Here is a 12,405-nt window from a genome sequence, read left to right as displayed (position 1 = left end):
CTGGCTGCTGGAAAGAACTTCTAGGGCCAAAAATGCTGTTGAATTATTTTAAAAGCCTTTATCATGCTAATGTAGCAAGAAGGTTCATGGACGTAAGCGAGAGGAGCATGCACCCTTTTGGGGGTGTGTGACGGCCCACATATATTTTTAGACCCATATATTTTTCTCGTTCACTTACAGCGTGGCCGTTAGAGGCGCGGGGTCAGCTACTCCCCCGCACGCAGACACCCACCTGGGTTGTCTCAGCAACAGTTGCTTCAATACCGTCTTGTTATGTCCTGTAAATGTTTAATGGGAAGCTTATCTCTCTTATCTATACAGATGGCTCAGGTTATTGAGCTTGTGAACAAGGATTAATTGGAAATGGGCAGATGTCGGCTAACCAGAAAAAGAGCTTAGTAAGTAATTAGATGAGCTGGGATGCTGTTGTGGGGGCAGAGCCTCCTCTGAAGGGTTCAGAGGAAAAAGGACAAGCCCGAAAGGAAGTTCCTGTACCCCTCCGGTAAGTTACTGGGAAGGACTAGACCTCACAAACGCTGGACGCAACTGCAGGATGATGGCTGTACGTCTGTGCCCAGCATGGTGACGGCTGCAGTGTTCAGCGGTGGATTAGCACCCAATACTCTCAGCTAGTCTCAGCTCGAAATCCAGGGCATCTGGTTCTTTCCTCACAGATAAGGGGGACTGGAGGAGTGAAATGGACGGGGAAAACAGATCATGTTATGTGGAGCAGCTTGATTGAACCTGCCACTTTGAATCCTGACTGTAAGAAGTTCAAGATCTGCCTGCTTGGTGCCAATGTTTTTCTAAATAATAGATTATAATAGTTTAGGCTCTAATATGTATAATCAATCTTAAGTGGATTTTTGAAGATTATATGCTTTAATAAATTCAATTTTTAAAAGATCAGACTATAAAAAATTTGCATGTGACATAAGGTGCATAAAAATAGAGAAAGGAAAGAAAAAAACAGAGCAGCTGAAACAAAGCATTCTTTTTGTTATATTTCCTTAGCCAAAATAACCCCGTGTGCATGTTCATTCGTGCATATATAACCTTTCTGCAGTACGCTTTGCTCACCTGCACACACCTGCATTCGGGCACAGATATTTATGTGCAAGCGAGCAATTTGTGAATCTGTATCCTATGCACACATGCCCCCTTTCGAAGGCCTGTTCTCATTTGCTGACAGACCAGGAAATAAGTCCTGGGACTAACACTTGGATACAAGGGGAGGTGGAAGCATCTGCAGGCCATTCCTAGGCACCGAGAGCACCCTGTTCACTGGGGTTCACCGCCGCCGCCACAGAGAGCTGGTGAACACACTGCCTTGGTCCTGATCACCAGGGAACGATAGTACGATGCTGCAGTGCAGAGTCAGGGTTTTTTTCGTAGAATCATAGAACGTCCTGAGTTGGAAGGGACCCGCAAGTATCATGGATGATCAGAAATCAAGTTTGAGTGTTTCACATCATCAGAGAAGCTTAAGATTTGTTTACAGCACCTAATTATAGTGGTTCAGTGCCAACAGAGAATAAGGAAAGATGAAAGATGTGCTGAAAGGAAAGAATATGCAAAGGGCGAATGCAGTACTGCATCAAATTCCTCATGAAAATTCCTCATGAAAACAACTCCTCTAAGTTCTTATAAAATATACCTGGGGACAAAAGGTGAATAAAAGTGACACTCTGTAGAACTAGCTGGGGAAATGGCTGCGGCATTTCATAATCAGAGTGACTCAGAGATTATATTTCTGGGAATGTACATGCAGAAGGCAAGAATTTCTCCCGGGGGGCAGGGAATGGTTGGTATCTGGAAATCAGCAGTTCTTTAGTTCCACTCAATGAGCTGTGGAGAGAAGGGAAATCAAATGCCAGAGGAAGATGGTGTGAAGCAGAACAGATCCAACCTTTGTAACAAGGAGTTAGTACTGGGGAAGGAGGGCTTAAAAATAGAGACCTTTAAACAAATGAACTGGTGTCGTAAGAATCAAAGGGATATGAGTCTCTCCTGGCTGTCCTACATAGGCAAAGTGCCCTGAATGCCTGTCTGCGCAGCCCCTGCCCAGGGCCTACATGGTGTGATTATCTTTTGGAGGAGGGAACCCGAGGAGCTTTAAAGCTCTTAATTTGTTGCCACGAGTCTGAAGAAGACATTTTCTGCTCATCGTGTGCTCCTGGATAGACCATGTTACGCTGCAGGTCGTGGTGCTGGCTCTTCAGCCTGGGCTTCCCACAGGATGGTTCTCATGGCAGCAGCAACATGAGTCCTTCAGCTATACCAAATGATCTGTTTAGAAGAACAGAAAGGGATTTGGACCAGGACAGCTCTCAAATCACTCTCAGAGCTCTCCGTCAGGCAGCTGAGCAGACGCCAGACCCGCAGGCGCTGCAGCTATCTCCTCTTTGCACAGATACTATTACACCAGCCACCACCAGCCCTGTGCACTGCACAGTGAAGGACATGTCCAAGCATGACTTGGAGGTAGGAGAGATCCTTTTTCAGGACTCCATTTACAGACATTGGATTATAGTGGCAGTAACTTAAGCAAGTGTATACATACTCAACTGGATGTGGAGCCAGCTTTTCACATGTTTGACCACTGAAACTGTGGCCATATTTTTTTAATTCTCTGACAGATTTCTGAAGAGGATGGGACAGTTTTCCAAGAAGATCAGCAGCCCCCAGATAGAGCTCAGCTATTAAAAGCTGTTAAGCCATTGAGAGACCAGCAATAGCACCAAAGCTCTTGATAGGAGACCCAGATAGGTCTCTTTAAACATGTTCCATGCATCTCTAATTGAGTTTCAGCTTGCAGACTCTATTCCTTCCCCTGCCTCCAGCTCTACTCCAACCTCAGGATATGCAGAACATTAAAGCTGAGGTAAAGATGTTCCCAGTCATTCCCTTAGGTCCAGGATGACCAGACTCCTGGTACCTTTCACCCTGCTTTTGAAAGGAAGAAACTCCACCATTCCTCTCTCTAAAGCAGAAATCAATGGAAGACGAGGAGAACAGGTTATCTCCTAACACCTCCCAGACTGGGCACTGGAAGCAATACAACTCAAAGTAGTAGTTGGTGATTCATCGATATTCTGCCCTTAGATTTTAAGCCAAGTCAAGCAGGGAAACTTTTGTTGAGATGGCAAGGTAAAAACTAAGAAATAAAACCACCATTGAGTCAAGCTGTCCTGGTTATGGCACAAAAGCTCTCTCACTTTTTTTAGCAAAGTGAAAATAAAGGGTTACTTCTTGCTGCAGGCATTTATGTGCAAAGGGGTTGTTGATTTTTTTTCTGTTTGCTTTTTGCTGCTCCCAAAGGTTTGCTGTCTGACATGGCACACTTTAGGCAGGGCCGTGGTATAGGCCATTGACATGTGCTGGCATCAGAAGTACATTCTCTTTTACAGGCCCTGGAGCATGAGCTGAACTCCAAAAGGATCAAGCATTGGGTAGGAGTCTGACGCTGCTTACTATGTCTGGATGGAAATGGCTGCGTTTAGATGTAGTTTGCCAGGAATGAGTAGATAAGATTCCTCTGATGCGCATGATAAAATACTTATCAAGTATATAAGGCTTTGAGCAAATCCAGGCAGTTGTTAGGAGAACCTGCTGAACTGCTGTCAGGATGTAACATTTATCATTGGAGTTAATAATCTAGTGTGACTGCTTTGTCTCATGTTTTGCCAGTGTGAAAAGCAGGGTTTGCTGCACAGCAAAGAAGTATCCAATAGAAAGGAAAGGTTTGGGAGACATAAACACATCAGAGATGGTTCGAAATCTCCTTTTCCTAGCAGATTAATAAGGGACATATGCCAAGGCCACACACAATTTAGGCCTGCTTCACCCAAAGCCACTTGAATAAAACTAGGCATATTACAAAGACTGCACACACATAACATGGACTCAGGGAAATTAAGTTTCGTTTGTATCTTTAAACAGACTACTCAAGCCCATTTTCCCCCGCAATAAATACTTACTATGCTGGTAAGGAAAGGCAGAAGATATGGGAACTGAGCCTAAATTCTTTGTCAGAGATATAAGCGGGTGACTTAAATATCTGAGATAGCCAAAAAGCATAGATTTATCAGCACCCTGCCAAAGCACTGGGATGCTCTTCTATAGGGGATGTGGTTCCTGGGGATGTCAACAAAAAGACTAATGTCTTAACAGGCATCCTGACATGTTGCAAGGTGAGGCTAGTTTTTGGAGAAATGTATTTAATAGCTCTTCCTTCACTCTGAGATAGTCACGTCTTACATAGGTTATATAGCTCTGCAGAAAAGAACTGAAGAAAGTTTAGCCTTTATCTTGGTTATTTTTCCATAGCAAGAAGAAAGCACTCCCTTTCTATTTGATAGTGTCCTGTTAATCTCAGCTCTCTGTTTGCGATTAAACATACAGGAGCAGCAACTAAGCTTTCTGGCCTGCAACCACATTTCTTGAAACGTTATCAGAAGACTGCTGGAAAAGCACGCCATCTCTACGGTTGGGAAGAGCAAGCAACATCGACACCTACTGTTGGATATTTTAATTGCTGATAGTACCCAGCCCCTGAATACAAGATTCTTGAAATGCAAGAGGAAGATACTCTCCTTAGTTAAAATTACAGGCTAATACTTTTATTTTGCTTTCTTTTTGCCTTCTTCGGTGCTTTCAAGGTGCACTTAATTGCAAATCGAGAAGCTCAATATGCAGAGAAACTTCTTTCTTTAACTCAATTTCTTCCTTCATTTAATTCACGGAATTACATGATTCTTTGGGAGTGAGAGTTTTTTATGAGGCTAGCTGATAAAAATGAAAGAGCTGAAAACTAATGCTGTTAGTACCAGACAAGGATGTACTGTATGCTAAGTGAGAGAGCATGATGATTTCTAAGGACATTCAACCCTTCAAGCTCATAAGGAAATGAGGTTCCCATACAGAGCTCTTGGAGCATATAAGAAAGCACTAACCAGCCAAGTACAGAGCATGGGTTTGAAAGAAAGAGTATATCGTGTTTTACCATAGTGCCAGATCATATCTAACAACATTAAAGTGCCTCACACTAAAAAGTTAATCATCGTGACTTCCTTCATGCACGGCTGGCTTTTTTCCAGCCCATTAAAGAGAATTTAAGCATAGGATGAAACGTATCTCCCAAGAAGCGAAGGAGAAGTTTAGCAAGCTGGCCTAAAGAGATTATCTCGATATTTTCCCTCCAAGCATTACCCTCTTACTCCTCAGAAACTTTCAGCAATCTAGCCTCAATGGACTTTCCACAATTCTGAGTAGTTTCCTATTGTTCATATTAACAATCTGGGAAAAGAGATGAGAGAAAAAGGCTCCCGAACAGGAAACATAACCACCATTAAAGAGAAAAAAGTCTGCCAAGATAGAAGGTAGCAATGTTCATACTTGCTCCTATGGTAATCTATATTACTCCAAGCAATATTGCCTCTCCCTGCTACTCCAAACACAGGCTATGCGTATATGCACACGATTCTGGGGTATAATCCCATGGGAGAATTCGAAAAATTCTGAGGTAAATCCTTGTACTAAGCCTAGGCCCTGATAACTGATATGAGCTCGGGCAACAGGCTATACATATATATGTATATGCAGACATCTTTGGGGTTAATTCCCATAGGAAAATTCCCAAGGAATTTCCAAGAACACCACTCCACACTAAGGAGGACCACTCTGGCAACCAATTATCTCTGCGGTGGTAGTAAGTTGTCTGTCTGCAGTGAGGAACATCAGAGCAGCAGCCCAAAACAGACATAGATCTCCCTGGATTTTTATGGGCAAAACCACACACCTTCTCACGTCCAAAAAATAAATCCAGAACACATTCATACTAGTTCAACAGCATCTTTGCATTGCCAATGTGATTGGAAGCAGCCTCCCTTCACTTGGAAATCCAAAGCTGGATCTTGCATATCCATACACCTAGCCAAGGGCCCAACTACCTAACAGATGTCTCTGCATTGCCACCATGAACCGTGGCTGTCATAACGCTGCAGTCGGCACGAAGGCCTGTATCGGCTGTCAGCTCCAATCTCCCTGTACCAGGAGACAGATAAGGGTTAGGACAGGGCTTTCCAAAACACTTGATGCCATTGCATCAACCTTTATACTTCTCCCTGGTTTAGCTTTCCACAGCAACAGGTTAGGCAACCTCCATAGCAAGGGCAGGGAAAACTAAACAACCTCTGGAAAACAATGGCTTGTGCACACCAAGATTAGTAAGGCCAGGGTGGCTAAGGTCTTTGGGGAAAACAGCAGTTTTTAGAGAGTTTGCTGAGAGTCAGTTACCAGACACATCTAACAGGAGATGGGTGCAAGGGTGTGCAAGCATCATGCCTGACTCTGACAACCCTCTTTCATAATTCACCGTATTTCATCCACTCCATACACAAAATCTAGAAGTCTAAGGAACTTTAATGGCCTGTCAGTGGCTTCAGTGCCAGCATGTGATATTGGCAACCCTGACGGTATTTTCCAGGCTCCCATTTAACAAAGTCTGGGTGACCTACTGGAGATTCACCTTCACATCATCTTAACAAGAATTAAAGAGCAACTCAGTGCAGAGCAACTACTGGTCATGTGCACACTGTGTCTTACTCCACCATTTGCAGTAGCCCTGAGTGTGCAGACTGAATCTTCTGAGCTAAAACATCATTTTCAGCACCCCTAACTGCCTTTTAAAACATTCCATTCAGATAGGCTTAGAAGAAAGACATTGCACCCTGAATACAACAAAATGAGACAAGATCATATAGAATAAAAGAGGTTTGGGTAATTTCTCCCTATGGAGAGTCACAGAAAGCTAAGGCAAGACATGAATGCTTGGCAACATGGAGGTCTCTCAGTTTGGGAAACAGCTGATCAAAAAGAGGGAATAGGCGTGGCTGGAAATGCAGCCTGCATGCTTGCTCTGTCCCTGGGGTCTCTCTTGAAGAGCTTGACCTCCAAGAAATCATGCTTCTCCCTGAGGAAAATCATCTTCACAAGCGGGAGGATGACTTGGCAGAAGTTGAGTTGGTTTTCCTTTACTGGTGGGACACCAGGACACTCTCTCCACTTTTGTGAAGTGACAACAAGCTCAGATGGTGTGGGCAAGACACAGCTCGGACCACAAAGCCCCCTGGATCCCAACAGACAGTTTGCCTACAGCAAGTGAGTCCAGTTCCTGTGTCCTCCGAAAAGGCCATTGCTGCGAGCCTAAATCCTCCTCAGTCCGGCCTCAGTGACTGCCCAACGAAGGAGACAAAACCCTTGTAAACCACCTTTGATGTGGCTGTGCCTACCACCTCCAGGTAGACGCAATGACAGCACAAGGTGAACACTTCAGCCATTTGTGACTGTGCAGTCATCAGTGGTGACACAATGCCTATTGCAGTAAACAATGTTTCTAAAAATAAAAGCCATCTAATCTTTTTTTTCCACTGTTCTTGCAGCACCACAACACAGTCTGATAGTGGTAGTGTCTCCAGCTGGAGTGTTAAGAAGGCCCATTGTACTGGTATCATTTTTTGTGATACTGATCTTTACCAAGTTTTATAATGTTTGTGCATCTTTGTTGATACAAGACTTGCATGAAATGAGACAAGCGTATATAAGGAAGAAACAGGCTGCATGCAATTACTCCAGAGCAAAGATGGCCAAGTTCATTCTGCTTACCGGTAAATCCTGCTTTATAACTTCATCCTCTGCCTTTATGATGAATATTTGTGGATGTTTTGCTATATTGGGTGGTTATACAAGAGGTTTCTTGGAGTTAAAGATCTTTTACTCTTCTGTCAAAAGGAAAGATCTAGCAGTTACCCTCAGGAGGCTTAGTTGCATTTTTCAGTACCACCCGTGTGTATATTGTATGCTTTAAAAATGAATATAATTTGTTGCTAATTGAAATTGAAAAGTGCTTTTTGATCATAAAACCCACCAAGAAAATCAAAATACTGCGTTGTGAATTCAATTTCTGTGTTTCTACATGAAATCATTCCACAAATTGTACCTGCTTCCGTATGAAAACTCAATTCGCCCATGCTTGAGAAACCAGATGCTTGTGTGTTTTTTTCAAGAAAATACAACAATCTCAAGCAAATTCAGATTCCGGTTTTGACAAAACATGACTTCTTTGTCTCAGTCTTGACTTCCCTCAGAATGAATAGTGCCTGGGGTACAGATTATATTGGGTTCAGTCCAGTCCTGCATGAGACCTTTGTATTGCTCAGCTCAAAGACTAATCCCACACTTTTTTCTTTAAAGGTCTGGCCCTCCTGCTGAACACCCAGATAGGTAAGTGCTTTCTACTCCAGAAACAACTCTACCAAAACCTTCTCAGTCTTGGCACGTACAGGCAACTGGAACAGACTTACTAGCTAATTCTTTTACTAGCCATGGGGGAGGAAGGAGAGGCAGGCAGGCATGCAGCAGTGGTGTCTCTGAAGACAAAAGCTTGATGAAGTATGACATGCTCAATCTAAAGTGCAGATATGTTGCTTTCTTTCACACAAGCTTCCTCATATCAGCCTCTTCCTGCTCAGTTTGAATGAAGCATCAGCACAGCCACTATCTTGGTCTTTGCAGAAGCTTTCACAGGCACAGCAAACATGCAAAGAGCCTTCCACATTCCAGGCACTTCACCAGACACCCCTTCTGCCTCTGTTCTTCCTCATGTGGCAGCAAAGGAGAAAGATTCAGTTTGGAGGAGAGACCCAGCACTCAGAAACCTCCTGATTCATGAGTTTAAGGGTGCATGAGAATCCTAGACTGACTCGTGTGCTGAAACTAAGTAGGAAGGAAAGAAATCCATTATTATCCTTGCAAAGCCAGTTCCCCGAGGGATAACCAACCCTGCTTCGCTTTCTCCAGACTCCTTACCCTGCAAAGAAACATTGCCCAATCATTTCTGATTAGATCCGCTTTGTTACCTACTCCTAAGTGCAGCCCAGGGTACTGGTCCCTTTCCTGTGTGACTTGAAGGATGGTTATAGGAAGGAACATGGCCTCATGCAGCTAGGTACCTGGTTCTTCTGCATTTGAGACATGTCCTCTCTGCTCTTTTCTCTCCCAACTGCCTCTCCTCTATTTCTCTGCAGGCACTGCCTATGTGCTGTCGTGTTACTTCACCAACTGGGCCCAATATAGGCCTGGCCTGGGAAAATTTATGCCGGACAACATCAACCCATACCTGTGCCACCATCTGATCTATGCCTTTGCTGGGATGTCCAACAACGAGATCACAACTTACGAATGGAACGACGAGACCCTTTACAAATCCTTCAACGCCTTGAAGAACCAGTACGTACCGAAAGCAAAGGGCATCACTTGTTCTCCTTCTCAAGTCCTGACCCATTATTCAGCATCTGTTCTCTGCACAATGGCAGCACAATCGATGGTCTAGGGATGCCAAGAAGAGGCAGATAGTGACGGGGAGGGAAATGGAGGGCAGGGCAGGCTGCCAGCACCAGTCTTCTGAGGATGGTGACAGTGACTCAGTGCACTGCTGACTTGTTATTTGGGTTTCACACCAAGGGGTCACGGTGTACAAAGGCAGCTACACCAGACACTTTCAAGAAAAGCAAGAGCACTGTGCTTTATGTTGGCCTGTTGTGTGATGTTAGAAATAGGTAAGGCTAAAGCATTCCTCATAGTGAAATATGTTCCTGTTCCTCCCTTTGCAGGAATGGAAAACTGAAGACCCTCCTGGCAATTGGAGGATGGAATTTTGGGACAGCCAAGTAAGTTCAAACCCTCTCCTTCCATAATGGCACCCTGGAAAGGGAGGGAGAGGGAGGAAGAGGCACCAACCAAACCCCAGCTCTGTCCTGCACTGCTTCCCTAGGTTCTCCACAATGGTTTCCACACCTGAGAACCGCCAGACTTTCATCAACTCTGTCATCAAATTCCTGCGCCAGTATCAATTTGATGGGCTGGACATTGACTGGGAATACCCTGGGTCCAGGGGCAGCCCACCCCAGGACAAGACGCTTTTTACCGTCCTGGTTCAGGTAGGCTGAAACAAAAGGTTTTGGTCAAACCCTCTGCACTGCACAGCTCTGGCTGTGAAGCCTCAGCCTAGAGAGTCCATGGTGAGAGCTGTTTCTTGGCATCCCTCAGGAAATGCTGGCAGCCTTTGAGCAAGAAGCCAAACAGGTCAACAAGCCCCGTCTCATGATCACTGCGGCTGTTGCTGCAGGACTTTCCAACATTCAGGCTGGCTACGAGATTTCTGAGCTTGGAAAGTGAGTAGCAAACCTTCTGGTATCATTTCGGTGACTTAGGTGGTCTTCCTTCAAGATGTTAATGGAAACTCTGCCGTTATCTGGCAGAAACCAACCTCATTGCATGTGGGGTCCCTGCTCTTTTGGGTAAGGCAAGTACGCTATGAGAGTGGTGCTTGTTTGGTGGGAAAGGGGGCATCTTGGGAAGGGAAGCATAACAACAGGCTGGCTCCAGCCATGCAATGCCATTGGGGAACATCTCTTGGTTCCCAGAATACCAGTGCAATTCCTCCTCTGTCTTGACTTTTGCCTCCCTCCACTGGAGAAGAGCATTGGCTCCAGTACTTACAAGGTCAGCTCAGAAAAGATCTTGAAGAACATGTTTGCAGAAAGCAGCAACATGGCCATGGATGTGGTGGGGTAAATGGCCGGCACTAAAGGAACAATCAGGTTGGGTGACTGAGTCCACCAGGAGATGGACGCAAGCAATGTTCTCCACAGGTACTTGGACTACTTCCATGTGATGACTTACGACTTCCACGGCTCCTGGGAAGGATACACTGGGGAGAACAGCCCTCTGTTCAAAGGCCCAGCTGACACTGGTGACCTCATCTACTTCAATGTCATAAGTATATTTTCTGAGACTGTTTCACAGATGATTATCATGAGACCAGTGATCAGAAGTTTCAGGAGTCCTCATCCTGCCTACAGATCCTGGCACAGGCTTTGACCGTGGTGGTTTTCTTACAGGATTATGCTATGAACTATTGGAAGAGCAATGGTGCCCCAGCTGAGAAGCTCCTTGTTGGATTCCCGACCTATGGACATGACTTCAACCTCCAAAACCCATCTGACACTGCTGTTGGGGCACCAACATCAGGACCTGGCCCAGCTGGACCTTACACAAGGCAGGCTGGATTCTTGGCCTACTATGAGGTATGGGTGCTCCTGCACACCTAGGCCACCACAAACACAAACACCCTTCAAACCGTCAAGGGATTTTTAACCCATGGACCCCTGCAATATGCCAACTGCCCTTTTTTTGTAGGACGCTTGATAACTTCTCCCTCTCTCCCCTTTTTTCCTAGATCTGCACATTCCTGGACTCTGGAGCCACCCAGGCTTGGGATGCCCCCCAGGATGTGCCCTACGCTTACAAAGGCAATGAATGGGTTGGCTATGACAACATCAAGAGCTTCAACATCAAGGTATGGTGGGATGTGTGGCTGTGCTAATAATAAGGCAGGAGGCCTTCTGCAGCAGCAGGTCCCGGGACTAACTGGGATTTCTCCTCTGGCTCTGAACAGGTTGACTGGCTGAAGAAGAACAATTTTGGAGGTGCTATGGTTTGGGCCCTTGATATGGATGACTTCACTGGCACTTTCTGCAAGGAAGGCAAATATCCCCTGATCACCGCCCTGAAGAATGGTCTTGGTCTGCAAAACAGTGGTGAGTAGCTTGAGCTGCGTATGCTTCTAGAAGGTGACTCCCTAGCTCAGAGCTGATATGGGGCTTCAGAGACCTGTGAACATTTATGTCGCAGCCTTGGTTGATAAAGACTTTCTGTGGAAGCCACAACTAGAGATAGCCCTGGAAAGATCCTTTCACTCTACAGCCACTAGGACAAAGAGGGAGATTGTAACTTGGAATTGAGTCCAGATATTTCAAAGGCCTGGTGTGAGCCAGGCCAGACTTTGGGGGAACACACTTTAACAGCTGACCCCACCACTAAAGGGCCTAGGGAGGGAGAGGAGGGCTGAGAGACTGGCCGCACAAAAATAAGCCCTTTCCTGCTTTTATTTCAGACCTTGTGCCTCCAACTCAGTCCAATCCTCCAGTCACTGAAGCTCCTAACCAAGGAAGTGGAAATGGGAGCGGGGGTTCAGGTAGCAATACTGGTGGCTCTGGTGGGAGCGGTTTCTGTGCCGGCAAGGCCAACGGCATCTACGCAGATCCAAGCAGCAAGAGCAACTTCTACAACTGCCTTAATGGAGAAACCTTCGTGCAGAGCTGCCAGGAAGGCCTCGTCTTTGATGCCAGCTGCTCCTGCTGCAACTGGCCATGAAGATACCAGTGCTATTACAGCAAACAGACCCCTCTGATCTAATTGCATGGAATAAGAATGGTTAAATAAAGTGTTCTGCAAAAGCAACAATCCTCACTGTTTCAACTCATGTCATTCTTCATATTTTGG

At 45.3% G+C, this 12,405-nt stretch overlaps 1 protein-coding gene across 4 annotated transcripts; it reads left to right on the top strand.

Annotated features, from left to right (window-relative positions):
- The first annotated feature begins 328 nt into the window (after window positions 1-328).
- Window positions 329-12,368, top strand: LOC104040961 (chitinase acidic). Of its 4 annotated transcripts, none has more exons than XM_064471957.1 (12): window positions 329-502; window positions 7,575-7,667; window positions 8,254-8,283; window positions 9,087-9,288; window positions 9,672-9,728; window positions 9,833-9,998; window positions 10,108-10,232; window positions 10,713-10,836; window positions 10,962-11,147; window positions 11,300-11,419; window positions 11,519-11,660; window positions 12,017-12,368. In XM_064471957.1, exons 2-12 carry the CDS (start codon window positions 7,586-7,588, stop codon window positions 12,274-12,276), a joined length of 1,494 nt encoding a protein of 497 aa, XP_064328027.1. In that variant the 5' UTR covers window positions 329-502; window positions 7,575-7,585; the 3' UTR covers window positions 12,277-12,368. The 4 variants fall into 4 exon arrangements, with proteins under 4 accessions (XP_064328027.1, XP_064328026.1, XP_064328028.1 ...); XM_064471956.1 differs by having other exon boundaries at window positions 7,443-7,667; XM_064471958.1 differs by having other exon boundaries at window positions 337-398; window positions 7,443-7,667.
- The last annotated feature ends 37 nt before the right edge of the window (window positions 12,369-12,405 follow it).

Source organism: Phalacrocorax carbo, chromosome 23 (assembly GCF_963921805.1).
Source record: "Phalacrocorax carbo chromosome 23, bPhaCar2.1, whole genome shotgun sequence".
Lineage (NCBI taxonomy): Eukaryota > Metazoa > Chordata > Aves > Suliformes > Phalacrocoracidae > Phalacrocorax > Phalacrocorax carbo.
This window is presented reverse-complemented; position numbering and strand designations above follow the sequence as displayed.